Genomic DNA, 25,445 nt, shown 5'->3' on the forward strand with positions numbered 1-25,445 from the left:
CGGAGGGTCAGTCCTGAGGGAGCGCTGCACTGTCGGAGGGTCAGTACTGAGGGAGCGCTGCACTGTCGGAGGGTCAGTACTGAGGGAGTGCTGCACTGTCGGAGGGTCAGTACTGAGGGAGCGCTGCACTGTCGGAGGGTCAGTACTGAGGGAGTGCTGCACTGTCGGAGGGTCAGTCCTGAGGGAGTGCTGCACTGTCGGAGGGTCAGTACTGAGGGAGCGCTGCACTGTCGGAGGGTCAGTACTGAGGGAGCGCTGCACTGTCGGAGGGTCAGTCCTGAGGGAGCGCTGCACTGTCGGAGGGTCAGTCCTGAGGGAGCGCTGCACTGTCGGAGGGTCAGTCCTGAGGGAGTGCCGCACTGTCGGAGGTGCTGTCTTTTGGAAGAGATGTTAAACCGAGGTGGGGGTAAAAGATCCCACAGCCATTATTTCAAAGAAGAGCGGGGGAGTTCTCCCCGGTGTCCTGACCAATGTTTATCCACCAACCAACATCATAAAACAGATTATTTGGTCATTATCACATTGAAGAGGGTTTAGTCGCTGTGATGGGAGTTTACAGTTTCTGGGGAAGGTCGGTCTGGGATCACCTCCTTGTGAAATATATATTTTAATGTTCTAAAGGACACAATCGCATCGCTGACATTAACAGTGAGTGTGATGAAGATTTCCCTTTAGTAAATACGATGTGGAAAGGCCCAGTGTGTTGTGAGGGTTTCTGTGTTGTAAAGTGTGAGATCGCTGGTCTCGGGGATTCTGTGCTAACAGCATCGGGCCGCCGTTTAACTCACTGGGAAGGTGAAGCTTCAAAATCTGCAGATTGGTCCTCACACATTCAGCACATTTGCTGTTCTCGGCACTTTTTGCTGAACTAAGCAGAAACCCAGACAGTTCCTTGGAGGCAAATTAACCTCAGCGTAAACATTTTCCTGTTCCTGTTCTCGAATTAGTGTCTGAAGATTCTCCTGGACTAAAAGCTCGAGTGAGTCTCCCAGATGCTGAGTGTAGAATTTCTCATCTACAGGCTGCCCCCCGTTGACATCATCTGAAAACACAACGTCAGGTTCCACATGTACACTGACGACACCCAGCTCCACCTCACCCCCACCTCTCTCGACCCCTCCACTCTCTCTGATTTGTCACGCTGCTTTTCCAACAGCCAGTACTGGAGGACCAGAAATTTCCTCCAATTAAATATTGGGAAGACCGAAGCCATTGTCTTCAGTCCCCGCCTCAAACTCCGTTCCCCAGACACCGACTCCATCCCTCTCCCCGGCCACAGTCTGAGGCTAACTCTGCTGCCCGTATCCTAACTCGCACCAAGTCCCGTTCTCCCATCACCCCTGTGCTCACTGACCAACATTGGCAAAGCCTCGATTTTAAAATTCTCATCCTTGTGTTCAAATCCCTCCATGGCCTCGCCCCTCCCTATCTCTGTAACCTCCTCCAGCCCTTCAACCCTCCGAGATCTCTCCAATTCTGGCCTCTTGCACATCCCCAATTTTAATCGCGACACCATTGGCAGCCGTGCCTTCAGCTACCTGGGAGCTAAGCTCTGGAATTCCCTCCCTAAACCTCTCCCCCTCTCCACCTCTCTCTCCTCCTTTGAGACGCTCCTCAAAACCTACCTCTTCGAACAAGCTTTTAGTCTCCTGTCCTAATATCTCCTTATGTGGCTCGGTATCAAATTTTTGTTTGATAATCGCTCCTGTGAAGCACCTTGGGACGTTTTACTCTGTTAAAGGGGCTGTATAATTGCAAGTTGTTGTTGTTGATAGAGTTCCCTCCAGATGTTGGCCCTGATAGACCGCCCCCCAGATGTTTGCCTTGATAGACAGTCCCCCAGATGTTTGCCCTGATGGACCGTCCCCCAGATGTTTGCCCTGATACAGCGCCCCCTGGATGTGAAGTGTGGGATCAGTGACCCTGAGCAGAGGTGACGAGGAGCTCTCACCGTCCGTGAATCTCCACGTTGGAGATGGCGTAGAAGTATTTGGAGACGTTGAGCTGGTCGACGCTGGTGGCCCCGGTGGCCGGCCGGAGCAGCCTGACCCGCAGGTCGGTCAGGGTGAAGAAGTCCCTCAGGTCCTTGGTGGTGTCCAGCTGGCCGTAGAGCGAGGCCATGTTGCGGAGAAGGGGCCCCCCGAACAGGGCGAACCGCTCCCTGATCTCGAAGCGGACCGTCTTGTCCACCTTCCACACGTAGCCCCTGGAGTCCTCCTCCGTGCAGATGATGTCCAGCACCGAGGCTGGGCTCAGATCCCGGACCGTTCTCCGCTCCATCCCGAAGGAGTTGAGGCAGTCGGCAGCGTAGAACTGGTAGGGCTGCCACGTCCGGCCGTGGTCCAGAGATTTCTCCAGGACCATCTGCTCCGGCCGGCCCGACTCGAAGGTGATGACGATATCCTCGGTCAGCTCGATGGTCTTGCCCCAGGACAGGGTGATATTGACCAGGAGGGGCTCGGGGAAACTCCTCCAGGAGACGCTTTGCCAAAAGGTGTTTGGGATCCTGCCCTCGTGATCCAGCATCAGCTCGGGGGGGTGTGCGAGCTCGGGCGTGCGAGCATCACACTCGTTGTTGCACATGTAGGGGTTCTCCTGGAAATGGGCACAGAGCAACACAGGTTAGATACAGAGTTAGGCCCCATCGACACTGTCCCATCAAACACTCCCAGGGCAGGTACAGCATGGGTTAGATACAGAGTAAAGCTCCCTCTACACTGTCCCATCAAACACTCCCAGGGCAGGTACAGCACGGGTTAGATACAGAGTTAGGCCCCATCTACACTGTCCCATCAAACACTCCCAGGGCAGGTACAGCACGGGTTAGATACAGAGTTAGGCCCCATCTACACTGTCCCATCAAACACTCCCAGGGCAGGTACAGCACGGGTTAGATACAGAGTTAGGCCCCATCTACACTGTCCCATCAAACACTCCCAGGGCAGGTACAGCACGGGTTAGATACAGAGTAAAGCTCCCTCTACACTGTCCCATCAAACACTCCCAGGGCAGGTACAGCACGGGTTAGATACAGAGTAAAGCTCCCTCTACACTGTCCCATCAAACACTCCCAGGGCAGGTACAGCACGGGTTAGATACAGAGTAAAGCTCCCTCTACACTGTCCCATCAAACACTCCCAGGGCAGGTACAGCACGGGTTAGATACAGAGTAAAGCTCCCTCTACACTGTCCCATCAAACACTCCCAGGGCAGGTACAGCACGGGTTAGATACAGAGTAAAGCTCCCTCTACACTGTCCCATCAAACACTCCCAGGGCAGGTACAGCACAGGTTAGATACAGAGTAAAGCTCCCTCTACACTGTCCCACATCAAACACTCCCTGGGCAGGTACAGCACGGGTTCGATACAGAGTAAAGCTCCCTCTACACTGTCCCATCAAACACTCCCAGGGCAGGTACAGCACGGGTTAGATACAGAGTAAAGCTCCCTCTACACTGTCCCATCAAACACTCCCAGGGCAGGTACAGCACAGGTTAGATACAGAGTAAAGCTCCCTCTACACTGTCCCACATCAAACACTCCCTGGGCAGGTACAGCACGGGTTAGATACAGAGTAAAGCTCCCTCTACACTGTCCCATCAAACACACCCAGGGCAGGTACAGGATTAGATACAGAATAAAGCTCCCTCTGCACTGTCCCATCAAACAGTCCCAGGGCAGGTACAGCACGGGTTAGATACAGAGTAAAGCTCCCTCTACACTGTCCCATCAAACACTCCCAGGGCAGGTACAGCACGGGTTAGATACAGAGTAAAGCTCCCTCTACACTGTCCCATCAAACACTCCCTGGGCAGGTACAGCACAGGTTAGATACAGAGTAAAGCTCCCTCTACACTGTCCCATCAAACACTCCCAGGGCAGGTACAGGATTAGATACAGAGTAAAGCTCCCTCTACACTGTCCCATCAAACAGTCCCAGGGCAGGTACAGCACGGGTTAGATACAGAGTAAAGCTCCCTCTACACTGTCCCATCAAACACTCCCAGGGCAGGTACAGCACGGGTGAGATACAGAGTAAAGCTCCCTCGACACTGTCCCATCAAACACTCCCAGGGCAGGTACAGGATTAGATACAGAGTAAAGCTCCCTCTACACTGTCCCATCAAACACTCCCAGGGCAGGTACAGCACGGGTTAGATACAGAGTAAAGCTCCCTCGACACTGTCTTGGAATCCAGGAATATCGATCCACTCTAATTTTCTCAGGGATAAGTTTTGATTAAACTGTACGCGCTCCATCTCACTGCACTCTGTGCTGGACGGTTAGACGGCTGGTTAATTATATCGCTGTAGTGTCGAGGAATGATTCTCGCTCTGTCGAACTAAAAATAGCTTCACACCTCTAAAATATTTAGAGACCTGAATTGTAAAACTACACAGGAATTGGAAACACAACTGTAAGATCCCACCTTATCCTCACTGGGGGTGATTCCCCGTCACTGGGGGTGATTCCCCGTCACTGGGGGTGATTCCCCGTCACTGGGGGTGATTCCCCGTCACTGGGGGTGATTCCCCGTCACTGGGGTTGATTCCCTGTCACTGTGCAGTTTGTTGTATCAGAATTCGGAATATCTGGATCACAGAATTTATCATCGGCCAATTTCTCAGGAATGTTGTTCTGAAAGAATCATTTGTGTTTATTAATTCTCGGGATGTGGGCGTCGCTGGTGAGGCCGGTATTTATTGCCCAAAAGGAGAGAGAGAGAGAAAGGAGGAGAGTTTTCCGGGCGGAATGATTGAGGGGCAGTTGTCTTTTTACAGTCCGTTGTTAAAACAATCCCTTATTTCCGACCAGGCCATAATCCTGGGCTCTGGGTGTCAGACCACAGCCCAGCCTGTGGTCCTAATGATGCTTTATCTGCGGCTGGTTTGCGAGGAAGCAGTCGGAGATGGCAGGGCTCCCTCGGGCTCACTTCAGGTCAGGGTCCTTCCGCAGTGAAGCAGCGACAGAGACAGCGGCAGCTCCACATATTTCACACAAGGTGCGTTTCGGGAATGAGTCGACGGCCCGCAGACAATCAGAGGTCACACATCAGCTTTTATGTGGGTCGTATTCTCCCATCACAATGTTCCCAGATTCTCTGATGATTCCGACAGTCGGGTGAAGGACAGACGAGGCCTCGGAGAGGGTGCAGAGGAGATTTACCAGAATGGTAACAGGGATGAGGGACTTCAGTTATGTGGAGAGATTGGAGAAGCTGGGGTTGTTCTCCTCAGAGTAGAGAAGGTTGAGGGGAGATTCAATAGAGGTGTTCAAAATTATGAAGGGTTTTGATAAAGTAAATAAGGAGAAACTGTTTCCAGTGGCAGGAGGGTCGGTAACCAGAGGACACAGATTTAAGGTAATTGGCCAAAAAACCAGAGGAGAGATGTGGAGAATTTTTTTCGCAGCGAGTTGTTCTGATCTGGAATGCACTGCCTGAAAGGGCGTTGGAAGCAGATTCAATAATAACTTTCAAAAGGGAATTGGATAAATACTTGAAAAGGAAAAATCTGCAGAACTATGGGGAAAGAGCGGGGGAGTGGGATTAATTGGATAGCTCTTTCAAAGAGCTGGCACAGGCATGATGGGCCGAATGGCCTCCTTCTGTGCTGTAAGGTTCTACGATTCTCTGATTGTAAGTCGGGATGGTGTGTGACTCGGAGGGGAACTTGGAGGTGACGGTGTTCCCATGCACCTGCTGCCCTTGTCCTTCTCGGTGGTGGAGGTGGTGGGTTTGGGAGGTGCTGTCGAAGAAGCCTTGGCGAGTTGCTGCAGTGCATCCTGTGGATGGGACACACTGATAACATCGGCAACACAGAATCAGACCAACATCCTTTTCCAAATGATCACACAGCTCGCCTGTTAGACCGCAATCTTCAGAAAGTGGCTGTTGCAGCAATCAATAAAACTAATGTGTGAGAAAGATGGAGAGGGGGCCGTATACAGAGAGAATAGAGATTAATGAATCTACAATTCTCACAGCATCTTTCTAAAGGCACTGACTAAAGCTGGATAATAGAGATTAACAAGAGAAATTAAAGATAGTGTTAAATCAAATAAAGAGGCAGAGAAAGACACCAGAAAAAGCAGTAAGCCTGAGGATTGGGAGCATTTTAGAATTCAGCAAAGGAGGACCAAGAAATTGATAAAGAGGGAAAATAGAATATGAGAGTAAACTAGCGAGAAACATACAAACAGACTGTAAAAGCTTCTATAGGTATGTGGAAAGGAAAAGACTGGCAAAGGCAAATGTGGGTCCCTTACACACAGAGAGGGGAGAATTTATAACGGGGAAAAAGGAAATGGCAGAGAAATTAAACAAACACTTTTTGTCTCTTCATGGAAGAAGACACAAAAAACCTCCCAGAAATACTAGAGATCCAAGGGTCTGGTGAGAATGAGGAACTGAAAGAAATTAGTATTCGTAAAAAAATAGTATTAGAGAAATTAATGGGACTGAAAGTCAATAAATCCCAAGGACCTGATGATCTCCATCCCAGGGTTTTGAAAGAGGTGGCGACAGAGATAGTGGATGCATTGGTTGTCATCTTCCAAAATTCTATAGATTCTGGAATGGTTCCTGCAGATTGGAGGGTGGCAAATGTAACCCCACTATTTAAGAAAGGAGGAAGAGAGAAAACAGGGAACTACAGACCTGTTAGCCTGACAACAGTAGTAGGGAAAATGCTAGAATCGATTAGAAAGGATGTGATAACAGGACACTGAGAAAATAATAATAGGATTTGGCAGAGTCAACATGGATTTATGAAAGGCCAAAAGGGAAATCATGTTTGACAAACCTATTGGAGTTCTTTGAGGATGTAACTGGTAGAATAGATAAAGGGGAACCAGTGGATGTGGTGTATTTGGATTTTCAGAAGGCTTTCGATAAGGTCCCACACAGGAGGTTGGTGAACAAAGTTAGAGCACATGGAATTGGGGGTAATTTACTGGCATGGATTGAGAATTGGTTAACAGACAGAAAACAGAGAGTAGGAATAAACGGGTCTTTTTCAGGTTGGCAGACTGTGACTAGTGGGGTACCACAGGGATCGGTGCTTGGGCCCCAGCTATTCACAATCTATACCAATGATTTGGACGCGGGGACCAAATGTAATATTTCCAAGTTTGCTGATGACACAAAACTAGGTGGGAATGTGAGTTGTGAGGAGGATGCAAAGAGGCTTCAAGGGGGTATCGACAGGCTAAGTGAGTGGGCAAGAACATGGCAAATGGAATATAATGTGGAAAAATGTGAAGTTATCCAGTTTGGTAGGAAAAACAGAAATGCAGAGTATTTTTTAAATGGTAACAGATTGGGAAATGTTGATGTTCAAAGGGACCTGGGTGTCCTTGTACATGAGTCACTGAAAGCTAACATGCAGGTGCAGCAAGCAATTCGGAAGGCAAATGGTATGTTGGCCTTTATTACAAGAGGATTTGAGTACAGGAGTAAAGATGTCTTACTGCAATTATATATGATGTGGAGATGCCGGTGATGGACTGGGGTTGACAATTGTAAACAATTTTACAACACCAAGTTATAGTCCAGCAATTTTATTTTAAATTCACAAGCTTTCGGAGGCTACCTCCTTCCTCAGGTGAACGATGTGGAAATGTTCCACAACGTTCACCTGAGGAAGGAGGAAGCCTCCGAAAGCTTGTGAATTTAAAATAAAATTGCTGGACTATAACTTGGTGTTGTAAAATTGTTTACAATTTGCAATTATATAGGCCTTGGTGAGACCGCACCTGGAGTATTGTGTACAATTTTGGTCTCCTTACCTAAGAAAGGATATACTTGCCATAGGTTCACCAGACTGATTCCTGGGATGGCGAGATTGTCGTATGAGGAGAGATTGAGTAGACGAGGCCTGTATTCTCGAGAGTTTGGAAGAATGAGAGGTGATCTCATTGAAAGTTGCAAAGTTCTTCCAGGGCTCGACAGGGTAGATGCAAGGAGGATGTTTCCCCCGGCTGGAGAGTCTAGAACCAGGAGTCACAGTGTCAGAATAAGGGGTCGGCCATTTAGGACTGAGATGAGGAGAAATTTCTTCACTCAGAGGGTGGTGAATGTTTAGAATTCTCTACCCCAGAGGGCTGTGGAGGCTCAGTCATTGAGTACATTCAAAACAGAGATCGATAGATTTCTAGATATTAAAGGCATCAAGGGATGTGGGGATGGTGCAGGAAAATGGCATTGAGATCGAAGATCAGCCATGATCTTGTTGAATGGCGGGGCAGGCTCAAGGGGCCGAATGGCCTACTCCTGCTCCTATTTCTTATGTTCTTATTAATGAATCCACAATTCTCACAGCATCTTTCCAAAGGCACTGACTAAAGCTGGATATTGGAAGAGATTATTTTAATGTCTGTATTTAGAATGAAACGAGTGTCCATTAGTAACAGAATCCTAAAGCTGTCAAAAGTATGAATGAATAATCACACTGTCCAGATGTTAAGTGCTCCTGAATTGCCGTGTCCTCGGTCCATAATTAACAGCCCCTTGTCCCAGTGCTACAACTCACCATTCTATGGAATGACAGTGTGTAAACGGTGAGGAAACTCGAGGGGCAATCAGTGGTGGGAGTTCAGTGTGAAACCACAGCGGGAGTGAAGAGAGAGACTGAGCGACTGTCTCTCTCCACCACTCGCTCGAGCTCTCTCTGATTCTCACATTTCTGGACCAGGTTTCTTGTTTACTGTTCCACTGCACCATCCATGCCTTTCTCACCTCCAGGCTCGACTATTCCAATACTCTCCTGCCCGGCCTCCCACCGTCCACCCTCCGTAAACTTCAGCTCATCCAAAACTCTGCCTCCCGTATCCTAACTCGCCCGTTCACCCATCACCCCTGTGCTCACTGACCTACATTGGCTCCCAGTCCAGCAATGCCTCGATTTTAAAATTCTTATCCTCGTGTTCAAATCCCTCCCTGGCCTCGCCCCCTCCTTATCTCTGTAACCTCTTCCAGTCCGACAACCCTCCGAGATCTCTGCACTCCTCCAATTCTGGCCTCTTGTGCATCCCCGATTTTCATCACCCCACCATTGGCAGCCATGCCTTCAGCTGACTCGACCCCAAGCTCTGGAATTCCCTCCCTAAACTGCTCCGCCTCTCCACCTCTCTCTCCTCCTTTAAGACGCTCCTTAAAACCTGCTTCTTTGACCAAGCTTTTGGTCACCTGTCCTAATATCTCCTTGTGTGACTCGGTGTTAAGTTTTGTCCGATTACGCTCCTGTGAAGCACCTTGGGACGTTTTACTACATTAAAGGCGCTATATAAATGCAAGTAGTTGTTGTTGAAACAGTAATTAAAGATCACCACACAGCCCAGGGAGGGAGAGAAACAACAGGCTCCTGCTCTGTGCAGCTGCATCAACGTGGGAAGGGAAGATATTTCAATACACGGATCACACCGTGCGGACAGCACGGTGTGAGGACAACAGTGTGCTGAGAGTTCGGTACGTGTGGGAGTTGAAGGGTTAATCTCTTTAAATCTAGTGCATATTGCTTCAACTGTTTAAGGTCAATTTAAAAGTTTAAATTTCTAAGTTTCTGTCTGGCTTCAGCAGAGAGCTGCTGTAGCAAGTTAATTGGTTAGCTAGATTCAATTGGTCCCTGAAGGTGGGGCAGGCCTGACTCATCTGAGTCTCAACTGTAGAAATACAGGGGCCTGTCAGTGCGGACAGCACGGTGTGAGGACAACACAGTGTGCTGAGAGTTCGGTACGTGTGGGAGTTTGGTGAAGTGGGGGAAGGAGGTGCTGCTTTGCCATGCTTTTCCTGCAGAGCGGTAGTGGACCTGAGAGCGGTGAGCGGCGGTAAAGAGCGAGACCAGAGCGGGGATAAAAACAGCGCGGAGAGAGCGAGAGTCCAGTCGGTGAGCGGCGGGAGAGAGCGAGACCAGAGCAGAGATATAAACAGCGCGGAGAGAGCGAGAGTCCAGTCGGTGAGCGGCGGGAGAGAGCGAGACCAGAGCGGGGATATAAACAGCGCGGAGAGAGCGAGACCAGAGCTTACTCTGAGAGCGAGACTCTGAGACCAGCGGCAGTTCAGGGTGACGTCACCAGTCAGAAAGTGACGCGGCACAGGGGAGGCAGCTGATTGGTGAGTAGGTTCAGGTGAGTATTTCTACCATTTTACTGTAAGTAAAGTAATAAGAAAGGGAAGATCTGCAGGTTTTATAGCAGATAGTTTTTTTTTAGTGAACCTAGGTCCCTAGTATAGTTAACATTTTCTAATTTCAACGTAATTTAAAAGGGGTAACTATGCTAAGGCAAGTCATGGCAGCAGACCTCGCACCCGTGATATGCTCCTCCTGCAAGATGTGGGAAGTCATGGACACTACCAGTGTCCCTGCCGACCATGTGTGCAGGAAGTGTGTCCACCTGCAGCTACTGACCGATCGTATCTCGGAGCTGGAGCTGCGGGTGGACTCACTGTGGAGCATTCGCGATGCAGAGAAACTCGTGGATAGCACGTTTAGCGAGTTGGTCACACCGCAGGTAAAGGGTATACAGGCAGGAAGTGAATGGGTGACCACCAGGAAGAGTAAGAGATGCAGGCAGGTAGTGCAGGGGTCCCCTGTGGCCATCCCCCTCTCAAACAGATATGCCACTTTGGATGCTGTTGGGGGGGATGACTTATCAGGGGAAGGCAGCAGCAGCCAACTTCCTGGCACCACGGGTAGCTCTGCTGCACAGGCTGGGAGGAAAAAGAGTGGCAGAGCTATAGTGATAGGGGACTCAATTGTAAGGGGAATAGACAGGCGTTTCTGCGGCCGCAACCGAGACTCCAGGATGGTGTGTTGCCTCCCTGGTGCAAGGATCAAGGATGTCTCGGAGCGGCTACAGAACATTTTGGAGGGGGAGGGCGAACAGCCAGCTGTCGTGGTGCACATAGGCACCAACGATATAGGTAAAAAAGGGGATGAGGTCCTAAAAGCAGAATATAGGGAGTTAGGAGGTAAATTAAAAAATAGGACCTCAAAGGTAGTAATCTCAGGATTGCTGCCAGTGCCACGTGCTAGTCAGAGTAGAAATAGGAGGATATTTCAAATGAATACGTGGCTAGAGGAATGGTGCAAGGGGGAGGGATTCAAATTCCTGGGACACTGGAAACGGTTCTGGGGGAGGTGGGACCAGTACAAACCGGATGGTCTGCACCTGGGCAGGGCCGGGACAGCTGTCCTAGGAGGAGTGTTTGCTAGTGCTGTTGGGGAGGGTTTAAACTAAAGTGGCAGGGGGTTGGGAACCTGAGCAGGGAGAGAGAGGAAAGCGTAACAGGAAGGGACAGAAGGTATGGAGTAATAGGTAAAGTGTTAAAAAAGGAAAAAGCAGGAACTAAGCGTCACAAAACAGATTTGAAAGTTCTTTATCTGAATGCACGTAGCATTCGTAATAAAATGGACGAGTTAACGGCACAAATAACTACGTATGGGTATGATCTTGTGGCCATTACAGAAACATGGCTGCAGGGTGACAACGACTGGGAATTAAATATGCCAGGGTATTTAACAATCAGGAAGGACAGGCAGGAAGGAAGGGGAGGTGGGGTGGCTATGTTAATAAAGGAAGGAATCACTGTAATACAGAGAAATGATATTGGGACAAAGCATCAAGATAATGAAACAGTTTGGGTGGAGATAAGGAATAATAAGGGAAAAAAAACATTAGTGGGCGTAGTATATAGGCCTCCTAATAGTTGCAACTCTGCTGGAAGAAGTATTAATCAGGAGATAGTCGGGGCATGTAATAAGGGAACAGCCATAATTATGGGGGATTTTAATTATCATATTAACTGGACAAATCAAATTGGGCAGAGCAGCCTTGAGGACGAGTTCATTGAGTGCATTAGGGATGGATTTCTTGAGCAGTATGTAACTGATCCTACAAGGGGGCAGGCAACCTTGGACCTGGTCCTGTGTAATGAGTCAGGATTAATTAATAATGTCCTAGTTAAGGATCCCCTTGGAACGAGCGACCACAACATGGTTGAATTCCATATCCAATTAGAGGGTGAGAAGGTTGATTCTCAAACAAGCGTACTGAGCTTGAATAAAGGAGACTATGATGGTATGAGAGCGGAATTGATTAAAGTGGACTGGGAAAATAGATTAAAGGGTAAGACGGTACATGAGCAGTGGTGTTCATTTAGGGAGTTATTTTACAACTTTCAAAATAAATATATTCCACTGAGGAAAAAAGGGTGTAAAAGAAATGACAGCCATCCGTGGCTAAGTAAAGAAATCAAGGATAGTATCCGACTAAAAACAAGGACATATAAGGTAGCCAAACTTAGTGGGAGGATAGAAGATTGGGAATTCTTCAAAAGACAGCAAAAAGTAACTAAAGGATTGATTAAGAAAGGGAAGTTAGATTATGAAAAGAAATTAGCAAAAAATATAAAAACAGATAGCAAGAGTTTCTATAGTTATATAAAAAGAAAAAGGGTGGCTAAGGCAAACATAGGTCCCTTAGAGGATGAGACCGGGAAATTAATGGTGGGAAACATGGAGATGGCAAAAATGCTGAACAAATATTTTGTTTCAGTCTTTACAGTAGAGGACACTAAGAATATCCCAACACTGGACAAACAGGGGACTCTCGGGGGGGAGGAGCTAAATACGATTAAAATCACTCAGGAGATGGTACTCAGTAAAATAATGGGACTCAAGGCGGATAAATCCCCTGGACCTGATGGCTTCCATCCTAGGGTCTTGAGGGAAGTGGCAGTAGGGATTGTGGATGCTTTGGTGATAGTTTTCCAAAATTCCCTGGACTCAGGAGAGGTTCCGGCAGATTGGAAAACTGCTAATCTAACACCGTTATTTAAAAAGGGTAGTAGGCAGAAGGCTGGAAATTATAGGCCAGTTAGCTTAACATCTGTGGTGGGTAAAATTTTGGAGTCTATTATTAAGGAGACAGTAACGGAACATTTAGATAAGCATAATTTAATAGGACAAAGTCAGCATGGCTTTATGAAGGGGAAGTCATGTCTGACAAATTTGCTTGAGTTCTTCGAGGATATAACGTATAGGGTGGATAAAGGGGAACCAGTGGACATAGTGTATTTAGACTTCCAGAAGGCATTCGACAAGGTGCCACATAAAAGATTATTACTTAAGATAAAAAATCACGGGATTGGGGGTAATATTCTGGCATGGGTGGAGGATTGGTTATCGAACAGGAAGCAGAGAGTTGGGATAAATGGTTCATTTTCGGACTGGCAACCAGTAACCAGTGGTGTTCCACAGGGGTCGGTGCTGGGTCCCCAACTCTTTACAATCTATATTAACGATTTGGAGGAGGGGACCGAGTGCAACATATCAAAATTTGCAGATGATACAAAGATGGGAGGGAAAGTAGAGAGTGAGGAGGACATAAAAAACCTGCAAGGGGATATAGACAGGCTGGGTGAGTGGGCGGAGATTTGGCAGATGCAATATAATATTGGAAAATGTGAGGTTATGCACTTTGGCAGGAAAAATCAGAGAGCAAGTTATTTTCTTAATGGCGAGAGACTGGAAAGTACTGCAGTACAAAGGGATCTGGGGGTCCTCGTGCAAGAAAATCAAAAAGTTGGTATGCAGGTGCAGCAGGTGATCAAGAAAGCCAACGGAATGTTGGCTTTTATTGCTCGGGGGATAGAATATAAAAACAGGGAGGTATTGCTGCAGTTATATAAGGTATTGGTGAGACCGCACCTGGAATACTGCATACAGTTTTGGTCTCCATACTTAAGAAAAGACATACTTGCTCTCGAGGCAGTACAAAGAAGGTTCACTCGGTTAATCCCGGGGATGAGGGGGCGGACATATGAGGAGAGGTTGAGTAGATTGGGACTCTACTCATTGGAGTTCAGAAGAATGAGAGGCGATCTTATTGAAACATATAAGATTGTGAAGGGTCTTGATCGGGTGGATGCAGTAAGGATGTTCCCAAAGATGGGTGAAACTAGAACTAGGGGGCATAATCTTAGAATAAGGGGCTGCTCTTTCAAAACTGAGATGAGGAGAAACTTCTTCACTCAGAGGGTGGTAGGTCTGTGGAATTTGCTGCCCCAGGAAGCTGTGGAAGCTACATCATTAGATAAATTTAAAACAGAAATAGACAGTTTCCTAGAAGTAAAGGGAATTAGGGGTTATGGGGAGCGGGCAGGAAATTGGACATGAAGCTGAGTTCGGATCGGTCAATGCCCTGTGGGTGGCGGAGAGGGCCCAGGGGCAATGTGGCCGGGTCCTGCTCCGACTTCTTGTGTTCTTTAGATTTGTGGTTGGGATCAGATCAGCCATGATCTTATTGAATGGCGGAGCAGGCTCGAGGGGCCGATTGGCCTACTCCTGCTCCAATTTCTTATGTTCTTATGTTCTTCTATATTACAGGAACTGTTCCTGCCACACTGGAGTGTAAACGGAGCATCTTATGAATCATTGTTACTTCTCCAAATCCACTCACCACTTGACATTTATTTCAGGGCTTTAAGTGTTTCTATCTTGGATTTACAATGTGTTGTGTGAGTAACAGCCTGTCATTCTCACTAACTAAACCTCTCGCTATCTGCACGGTTCAGTCCCCTGGTTAATTATGTTAATTAGGGTATTATTAAGTACAGGAGTTAGTGGCTCCATAAAGTACAATCCCGCAGATTGCGGTCACTCCCCATCGCCAAGTAATCAGCTCCTTTGTTACAGTTAATTTTAGAGCAGAGTTGCTCAGTTTGGAGGTTAATGATTGGACAGAGAATAAAATGAGCAGCGTTTAGTGTCCCAGAGAGGAGCTGAAATATTCTCCAGTAATCTCGACAGGACAGAGGCAGCGAGAGGATAAAACGGGTCAGAAATTCACCCCCATCCTTTTATACTGTCTGAGGGTTAAAGAGACAATAAATCAGACTCCAAACCTGGAGACTTTTACACCGACTCATTTACAAAACCCCCAACAGCAAATGGAAATCCTGCTATTAATTATGGGGATGTCTCACTTTTTCATAAATTTGACTATTTTAGGGGATCGATTGTTTCTGATAAATACAGTTCAGGAAGTGAATAAAAGGATCATTTAGAGGGTTTTTTTTATCTTCTTTGCCTGATCTCAATCTCATGCTTCTGTCAAACTATCAGCGATTAATCGTTCCTTCAGATCCCAATATCAGGAATACTCTCTGTCCCCTCCCCTCAATGGGTACCCTCCCTCTCTCCCCTCCTCCAATGGGTACCCTCTCTCTCTCTCCCCCTCAATAGGTACCCTCCCTCTCTCTCCCCTCCTCCAATGGGTACCCTCCCTCTCTCCCCTCCTCCAATGGGTACCCTCCCTCTCTCCCCCTCCTCCAATGGGTACCCTCCCTCTCTCTCCCCTCCTCCAATGGGTACCCTCCCTCTCTCCCCTCCTCCAATGGGTACCCTCCCTCTCTCCCCTCCTCCAATGGGTACCCTCCCTCTCTCTCCCCTCCTCCAATGGGTACCCTCTCTCTCTCCCCTCCTCCAATGGGTACCCTCCCTCTCTCTCCCCTCCTCCAATGGGTACCCTCCCTCTCTCTCCCCTCCTCCAATGGGTACCCTCCCTCTCTCCCCTCCTCCAATGGGTACCCTCCCTCTCTCCCCTCCTCCAATGGGTACCCTCCCTCTCTCTCCCGTCCTCCAATGGGTACCCTCCCTCTCTCTCCCCTCCTCCAATGGGTACCCTCTCTCTCTCCCGTCCTCCAGTGACCCTCGGGATCACCGGTCCAGGCCTCGGGATCACCGGTCCAGGCCTCGGGATCACCGGTCCAGGCCTCGGGATCACCGGTCCAGGCCTCGGGATCACCGGTCCAGGCCTCGGGATCACCGGTCCAGGCCTCGGGATCACCGGTCCAGGCCTCGGGATCACCGCTCCAGGCCTCGGGATCACTGGTCCACCACATTCCTCCAATTCTGGCCTCTTATTCATCCCCGATTTTAATCGCTCCACCATTGGCGGCTGTGCCTTCAGATGCCTCGGCCCTAATCTCTGGAATTCCCTCCCTAAACCTTCTCCGTCTCTCTCTCCTCCTTTAAGATGCTCCATAAAACCCACCTCTTCACCTGTCCTAATATCTCCTTATGTGGCTCGATGCATCTGTACACGACAGGAAGTGGATGTGAAGCTGCAACAATCAAGAACCTGAACACCATTCAGGATAAAGCAGTCCGTTCGATCGGCAGCCTCTCCCCCACCTTAAACACCCACTCCCTCCCCCGCCTTAAACACCCGCTCCCTCCCCCACCTTAAACACCCACTCCCTCCCCCACCTTAAACACCCACTCCCTCCCCCACCTTAAACACCCACTCCCTCCCCCACCTTAAACACCCACTCCCTCCCCCACCTTAAACACCCACTCCCTCCCCCACCTTAAACACCCACTCCCTCCCCCACCTTAAACACCCACTCCCTCCCCCACCTTAAACACCCACTCCCTCCCCCACCATAAACACCCACTCCCTCCCCCACCATAAACACCCACTCCCACCCCCACCTGAAACACCCACTCCCTCCCCCACCTTAAACACCCGCTCCCTCCCCCACCTGAAACACACACTCCCTCCCCCACCTTAAACACCCACTCCCTCCCCCACCTTAAACACCCACTCCCTCCCCCACCATAAACACCCACTCCCTCCCCCACCATAAACACCCACTCCCTCCCCCACCTTAAACACCCACTCCCTCCCCACCTTAAACACCCGCTCCCTCCCCCACCTTAAACACCCACTCCCTCCCCACCTTAAACACCCGCTCCCTCCCCCACCATAAACACCCACTCCCTCCCCCACCTTAAACACCCACTCCCTCCCCGCCTTAAACACCCACTCCCTCCCCCACCTTAAACACCCACTCCCTCCCCACCTTAAACACCCGCTCCCTCCCCCACCTTAAACACCCGCTCCCTCCCCGCCTTAAACACCCGCTCCCTCCCCCACCTTAAACACCCACTCCCTCCCCCACCTTAAACACCCGCTCCCTCCCCACCTTAAACTCCCACTCCCTCCCCCACCTTAAACACCCACTCCCTCCCCCACCTTAAACACCCGCTCCCTCCCCCACCTTAAACACCCACTCCCTCCCCCACCTGAAACACCCACTCCCTCCCCCACTGGCGCACCATGTCTGCAGTGTGTACCATCCACAGGATGCACTACAGTAAACTCGCCAAGGCTTCTTCGACAGCACCTCCCAAACCCACCACCTCCACCACCTGGAAGGACAAGGGCAGCAGGTGCATGGGAACACCGTCACCTCCAAGTTCCCCTCCGAGTCACACACCATCCCGACTTGGACATATATCGGCCGTTCCTTCATCGTCACTGGGTCCAAATCCTGGAACTCCCGACCGAACAGCACTGTGGGAGAACCTTCACCACACGGACTGCAGCGGTTCAAGAAGAAGGCCCATTACCACCTTCTCAAGGGGCAACTCGGGATGGGCAATAAATGCCAGCCTTGTCAGTGACACCCACATCCCCAGAATGAATTATAAAAACACTCTGTGTACATGAAAACATTACAAGATATTTATGGAGTGAGTCCGTCAGCAGCTGCACACAGACCTGATTCTAACCGGACGGTGTTTTAAGAGGCTGTTTCCAGATGTTGAGGTAATGACTGACTGACCTTGTGACCCTGTCATCAGGGGATGGATTTTTCTATCGACCAGTTTGAATGATGAGGAGTCTCGGGGCCGTCTCCTGTTATTCTCTGTTTCCCGTTCTCTGTATTGCCCACGTTCATATTTAATTATAAACACAGATAGAGACAGACAGGCAAGGTCATGGGTACAAGGCCCACTCCAGAGACTCGAGTACATAATCCAGGCCGACACTCACAGTGCAGTACTGAGGGAGTGCAGCACTGTCGGAGGGTCAGTCCTGAGGGAGTGCTGCACTGTCGGAACGTCAGTACTGAGGGAGTGCTGCACTGTCGGAGGGTCAGTACTGAGGGAGTGCTGCACTGTCGGAGGGTCAGTACTGAGGGAGTGCTGCACTGTCGGAGGGTCAGTACTGAGGGAGTGCTGCACTGTCGGAGGGTCAGTACTGAGGGAGTGCTGCACTGTCGCATGGTCAGTACTGAGGGAATGCTGCACTGTCGGAGGGTCAGTACTGAGGGAGTGCTGCACTGTCGGAGGGTCAGTACTGAGGGAGTGCTGCACTGTTGGAGGGTCAGTACTGAGGGAGTGCTGCACTGTCGGAGGAGGGTCAGTACTGAGGGAGTGCTGCACTGTCGGAGGAGGGTCTGTACTGAGGGAGTGCTGCACTGTCGGAGGGTCAGTACTGAGGGAGTGCTGCACTGTCGGAGGGTCAGTACTGAGGGAGTGCTGCACTGTCGGAGGGTCAGTACTGAGGGAGTGCTGCACTGTCGGAGGGTCAGTACTGAGGGAGTGCTGCACTGTCGGAGGAGGGTCTGTACTGAGGGAGTGCTGCACTGTTGGAGGGTCAGTACTGAGGGAGTGCTGCACTGTCGGAGGGTCAGTACTGAGGGAGTGCTGCACTGTCGGAGGGTCAGTACTGAGGGAGTGCTGCACTGTCGGAGGTGCCGTCCTTCAGATGAGACATTAAACCGAGGCCCCGTCTGCCCTCTCAATTGGGTGTAAAAGATCCCACGGCCACTATTCGAAGTAGAGATGGGGAGTTCACCCCGGTGTCGAGGTCAATATTAATCCCTCAACCAACATCACTGAAACAGATTATCTGCTCATTATCACATTGCTGTTAATGATACCGGGGCTAAAAGGGTTAAATTATGAGGACAGGTTGCAAAACTTGTTTTGTTTCCCTCGAGTTTGGAAGGTTGAGGGATGATCTAATCGAGGTGATTAAAATGATAAAAAAGGGTTTGATAGGGTCGATAGAGAGAAACTAATTCCTCTGGTGGGAGAGTCCAGAACAAGGGGGAATAATCTTAAAATTAGAGCTCGGCCGTTCAGGGGTGATGTCAGGAAACATTTCTTCACACAAAGGGGAGTGGAAATCTGGAACTCTCTCCCCCAAAAGGCTGTGGATGCTGGGGGTCAATTGGAGCTTTCAAGACTGAGATCGATAGATTTTTGTTGGGTGAGGGTATCGAGGGACACGGAGCAAAGGAGGGTAAATGGGATTGGATATAGATCAGACGTGATCTAATTGAATGGCGGAACAGGCTCAAGGGGCTGAATGGCCTCCTCCTGTTCCTATGTAACAAGCTCGAGGGGCTGAATGGCCTGGTCCTGTTCCTATGTAATTTGAGGGGCTGAATGGCCTCCTGCTTGTTTAATATTTGCTGGAGATTCTCATTCTTTCTCCAGTCAGGTTTCCGTTCTCTTGAACCCTCCCTGTGCTCGGCTCATTACTGAAATGTTCAAACACAAACACCAGGTGCAGAGTTCTGGGTTTTATTAACTTGAACAAACATTCATTTCCACCGGCTCAGATTCTCTGTAATTAAATTTCGACGCTTAGAATCCCATCGAGCTCCCTGGGAAGATGTGGACTTAAAACATCGTTCGTTTATTAAATTCATTCTGGGGATGTGGGCGTCGCTGGCAAGGCCGGCATTTATTGCCCATCCCTAGTCGCCCTGAGAAGGTGGTGCTGGGCCTTCTTCTTGAACCGCTGGGAGCGGGTTTGATACAAACTGAGTGTCTTGCTCGGCCACTTCAGAGGGAGGTTAAGGGTCAACCACGTTGGTGTGGGACTGGAGTCACATATCGGCCCAGACCGGGTAAGGACGGCAGGTTTCCTTCCCTAAAGGACATTAGTGAACCGGTTGGGTTTTTACGACAATCTGACAGTTTCATGGTCACTTTTACTGAGACCAGATTTTTATTTCCAGATTTATTTAAACTGAATAAAAATATACGGGATTCTGGGCTTTATAAACAGAGGCAGTGAGGACAAAAACAAGGAAGTTATGGTAAACTTCTATCAATCACTGGTCAGGCCTCAGCTGGAGAATTGTGTCCAATTCTGGGCACCGCACTTTAGGAAGGATGTCAAGGCCTTGGAGAGGGTGCAGAGGAGATTTACTAGAATGGGACCAGGGATGAGGGACTTCAGTTATGTGGAGAGACTGGAGAAGCTGGGGTTGTTCTCCTCAGAGCAGAGAAGGTTAAGGGCAGATTTAATAGAGGTGTTCAAAATCATGAAGGGTTTTGATCGAGTAAATAAGGAGAAACTGTTTCCAGTGGCAGGAGGGTCGGTGACCAGAGGACACAGATTTAAGGTAATTGGCAGAAGAACCAGAGGGGAGATGAGGAGACATTTTTTTATGCAGTGAGTTGTTCTGATCTGGAATGTGCTGCCTGAAAGGGCGGTGGAAGCAGATTCAATAATAACTTTCAAAAGGGAATTGGATTAATACTTGAGAGGAAAAATTTACAGGACTATGGGGAAAGAGCAGGGGAGTGGGACTAATTGGATAGCTCTTTCAAAGAGCCGGCACAGGCACGATGGGCCGAATGGCCTCCTTCTGTGCTGTAAGATTCTACGATTCTATGAATTGAAATTCTCAAACTGCCCATGGTGGGATTTGAACTCACGATCTCTGGATTATTCGGCCAATAACAGGCTTGATGGACCAGCTGGTCCTTTCCTGCCCGTCATTTCCATGTTTGTAACAAAATCACCACATCACCGGACCCCTTTTCTGGGAGAAATTTCTGGAGAACACGGAACCGAATCACTTGACTCGGCTCAAAGAAGAGAAGCCGACACTTCCCGTTAACATTCTCCAGCTGTCGAGACTCGCTGGGATTTTCATAATTGGTGCTCGGATTTAGAAATAATTGGCTGTCAGACTTTTAGCCGAGTGAGTCACACAGACTGTGTTTCTCCAGAAGTAGTGATGTTCCTCCCTTTAAGTCGACAGTTCGAGCAAACCTCACAACACAGGTAGAGAATTCGCTGAGACAAGGATTCCTGGTTAACCACATCCTCCTTCAAACTCATGGACAGTGAGTGAATTTAAAGGGAGCAAAATAGTGAGATAATCCCATCACTTTATAAATCATTGGTGCGACCGCACGTAGAATAAAGTGTACAGTTCATAGAATACAGTGTACAGTTCACAGAATACCGTGTACAGATCTTCGAATAACCATGTACAGATGTTAGAACACCGTGTACAGATGCTAGAACACTGTGTACAGATGTTAGAACACCGTGGCAGTTCTGGTCACCACAGTACAAAAAGGATATTGCAGCTATTGAAAGGATCCAGAATGATTGAGGGGATGGAGGGATTGGATTATGAGGAGCGATTATGTCAATTGGGAATATTCTCACTGGGAAAGAGAAGGTTGAGAGGTGATCTGATTGCTGTGTTTAGGATTCCAAAGGGACTGGATAATGTCGACCATGACCAGCTGTTTCAGCTTGTGCAGAACAGTAGAACCCGAGGACACGGCCTGCGCTCGAAGGGGGTCAATTCAAAACTTATCTGTGGGAACAATATTTCAGTGAGCGAGTGGTCAATCTATGGAACAGGTTCCCCAGGGAGACGGTGGGAACAGTTAGTATTGATTCACTCAAATACAAATTACATCGATTTCATTCAGAAATAATATTTTGTGATCCAGTATCTGAGTAATTTGAGACATGACGTGTGCTGAGTGTAACAGGCTCGGGAGGAACAGGGGACTTTGGACCTATGGTTCCCAAAGCTCTCCCCCACTGGGGGTTTTCCTCACCTCATGTCTGGGTCTGTTGGAGACTCATTGATGGAGATTGATTGCTGTGATTGGTCAATAACTCCATTACCATTGGATCATGTGATTACCAGGATGGTAGAAGGTGAACGAGATCGACCTCGGTCTTTTCCCCTCCAGTAATTCCTATGGACGGCCATCAAACCAATCCCAGACAAACAGAAATACCACATTCTTCTCCCATCTGGCGTGACTCCGTCACACAGCAGACTCCGCACGGTTACAGACACAAAACAATCCAATCACAATAAAGTCAGTCATTGACCGGGAGCCTGAAATTTACACACAGTCACAAACTGTGACGATGGGGAGGTCACGTCCGGAAATAGAGAAATTGCTGAAGCTTCGAACCGTTCGTTTTTTAACAATGTTTACAAAAGAAATGGGGGGAGAAAGGTCAGAATTGGGGTCCAGTTTAAAGGTGAATGTGGATGGGGAAATGTGGAGAGGACATGTTGGGGAGGTTGTTGAAGCTCAAGGGAGATGAGGCTCCTGGATCTGATACGTTTCATCCCAGGGGTCTGAAGGAATCAACACAAACGATTGAGAGTCTTGTGGATATTTTTCAGAGTTGACGAGACTCGGACCAAATCCCAGAGGATCAGATATGGACAAAAGAGCTGAATTCCAGAGGTGAGATGAGAGTGACGGCCCTTGACATCAAGGCAGCATTTGACCGAGTGTGGCACCAAGGAGCCCGAGTAAAATTGAAGTCAATGGGAATCAGGGGGAAAACTCTCCAGTGGCTGGAGTCATACGTAGCACAAAAGAAGATGGAAGTGGTTGTTGGAGGCCAATCTTCTCAGCCCCAGGGTATTGCTGCAGGAGTTCCTCAGGGCAGTGTCCTAGGCCCAACCATCTTCAGCTGCTTCATCAATGACCTTCCCTCCATCATAAGGTCAGAAATGGGCATGTTCGCTGTTGATTGCACAGTGTTCAGTTCCATTCGCAACCCCTCAAATAATGAAGCAGTCCGAGCCTGCACGCAGCAAGACCTGGACAACATCCAGGCTTGGGCTGATAAGTGGCAAGTAACATTCGCGCCTGACAAGTGCCAGGCAATGACCATCTCCAACAAGAGAGAGTCTAACCACCCTCCACTTGACATTCAACGGCATTACAATCGCAGTATCCCCCACCATCAACATCCTGGGGGTCACCATTGACTAGAAACTTATCTGGACCAGCCATATAAATACTGTGGCTACAAGAGCAGGTCAGAGGCTGGGTATTCTGCGGCGAGTGACTCACCTCCTGACCTCCCCAAAGCCTTTCCACCATCTACAAAGCACAAGTCAGGAGTGTGATGGAATACTCTCCACTTGCCTGAATGAGTGCAGCTCCAACAACACTCAAGAAGATCGACACCATCCAGGACAAAGCAGCCCGCTTGATTGGCACCCCATCCACCACCCTAAACATTCACTCCCTTCACCACCGGTGCACTGTGGCTGCAGTGTGTACCATCCACAGGATGCACTGCAGCAACTCGCCAAGGCTTCTTCGACAGCACCTCCCAAATCCGCGACCTCTACCACCTAGAAGGACAAGAACAGCAGGCACATGGGAACAACACCACCTGCATGTTCCCCTCCAAGTCACATACCATCCCGACTTGGAAATATATCGCCGTTCCTTCATCGTTGCTGGTCAAAATCCTGGAACTCCCTTCTTAACAGCACTTTGGGAGAACCTTCACCACACGGACTGCAGCGGTTCAAGAAGGCGGCTCACCACCCCCTTCTCAAGGGCAATTCGGGATGGGCAATAAATGCCGGCCTCGCCAGCGATGCCCACATCCCATGAACGAATAAATTAAAAAAAAGAAAATCCCAAATGTGAGTCCCAGAAAGGGACGAGGGATGAACCATCGAATCACAGACCCACAAGCTTTACTTCCAGTGTTGGGAAAGTGTTTGAAAGGATTGGGAGGGATAATATAAGGGTCATCTTGTGAGACATGAGCTAATTCGAGACAATGGGAGGTGGTGCTTGGCTTATTGATTGGATTTCTTTGAGGAGATGACGGACCGAGTAGATCGGGGGAGACGGTGGATGTTGTCTCCCCAGGATTCAGGAAGACATTTAACAACGTCCCAAATAATAGGCGACAACATAAGGTCCAAGCCCACGGGACAGATGGGAATGGATTAAACTGGATTGGGATATGATTGGAAGATAATGAGTCGTGGGGGATGGGCAGGTCTCTGATTGGCCGACAGTTACCAGGGGAGTGTCACAAGGTTCAGTGTCGGGCCGCTGTTTATAATTTTTATAAATGATTTAGAGGAAGGAATTGTGTCCAAATTTTCAGACGATACCAACTTGGGAGCAGTGGAAAATGATGAATATCAATGGGAACAAATTCAAAAGGATCTTGACAAGTTCGATCAATGGGCAGAGAAATGGCAAATCCAGTTTAATACAGAGAAATGTAAGGTCATGAGATTGGGCAGAGGGAAGGTTGATGTGGATTATGTGCTAAATGGGAATGTACTTGAGGTGTTGGAGCAGGAGAGAGATCTCGGGGTCTGAGTGGACAGGTCACTGAAACCATCAGCACAATGTTCCCAGGCTGTTAAACAAACAATCAGAATATTGGGGGTCACAGCACGGGGTTATACTGGCGCAGTGGGCAGCACTCTCACCTCTGAGTCAGAAGGTCGTGGGTTCAAGACCTACTCCAGAGACTTGAGCTCCATAATCTAGGCCGACATCCCCAGGGCAGTACTGAGGGAATGCTGCACTGTCGGAGGTGCCGTCTTTTGGATGAGACATTAAACTGAGGTCCTGTCTGCCCTCTCAGGTGGACGTAAAAGATCCCATTCTCTCCGGTCAATATTTATCCTTCAACCAACACCTAAAACAGATTATCGGGTCATTTATCTCATTGCTGTTTGTGGGATCTTGCTGTGCGCAAATTGGCTGCCGCTTTTCCTACATTACAACAGTGACTACACTTCAAAAGTTACTGAATTTGCTGTGAAGCTTTGGGACATCCTGAGGTCCTGAAAGGTGCTATAGAAACACAAGTCTCTCTGTCTTCCTTTCTTTCACAGCCCTGCAATTGTTTCCTTTTCAAGTATTTATCCAATTCCCTTTTGAAAGTTATTATTGAATCTGCTTCCACCGCCCTTTCAGGCAGCGCATTCCAGATCAGAACAACTCGCTGCTTAAAAAAATTCTCATCTCCCTCCTGGCTTTTTTGCCAATTCCCTTAAATCTGTGTCCTCTGGTGACCGACCCTCCCACCACTGGAAAGAGTTTCTCCCTCTCTACTCTGTGAAAATCCCTCATTATATTGAACACCTCTGTTAAATCTCCCCTTAACCTTCTCTGCTCTGAGGAGAACAATCCCAGCTTCTCCAGTCTCTCCACACCTGAAGTCCCTCATCCCCGGTCCCATTCTATTGGAGACGGGGATTTTCACTCAGGAGGCGAGTGTTTGGCCCGTTTTGCCGGGGCTGAATTTCGGCCCCAATTGGGGCTGGTTTTCGATGGTCCTGTTTTCCTGCTCTCGGACACTTTTTAATTCCTCTCTCAGTATTTACCCAGTGACCTTTTCAATACTATAAATGATTCAGTATCGATCAGCACTTGTGGCAAAGCTTCAATCATTCGGATTTCAATCATCAGTGATTTTAATTCTGATTTTAAAATTCTCTTCTTCTTCTTCAAATCCCACCAATGGCCTCGCCCCTCCCTATCTCTGTAACCCCCTCCAGCCCTACACCCCTCCCTATCTC

At 48.8% G+C, this 25,445-nt stretch overlaps 1 protein-coding gene across 4 annotated transcripts in view; it reads right to left on the bottom strand.

Annotated features, from left to right (window-relative positions):
* Positions 1-25,445, bottom strand: part of LOC137309790 (netrin-G1-like) — a 53,572-nt gene that overhangs the window by 18,226 nt on the left and 9,901 nt on the right. For all 4 annotated transcript variants that reach the window (XM_067977820.1, XM_067977819.1, XM_067977818.1 and 1 more), the window contains exon 2: positions 1,952-2,595. In XM_067977820.1, the coding sequence (XP_067833921.1) occupies positions 1,952-2,595 (644 nt within the window). The remainder of the gene's footprint in view (positions 1-1,951; positions 2,596-25,445) is intronic.

The sequence above is a fragment of the Heptranchias perlo genome, unplaced genomic scaffold, assembly GCF_035084215.1.
Source record: "Heptranchias perlo isolate sHepPer1 unplaced genomic scaffold, sHepPer1.hap1 HAP1_SCAFFOLD_180, whole genome shotgun sequence".
NCBI classification, from domain to species: Eukaryota; Metazoa; Chordata; class Chondrichthyes; order Hexanchiformes; family Hexanchidae; genus Heptranchias; species Heptranchias perlo.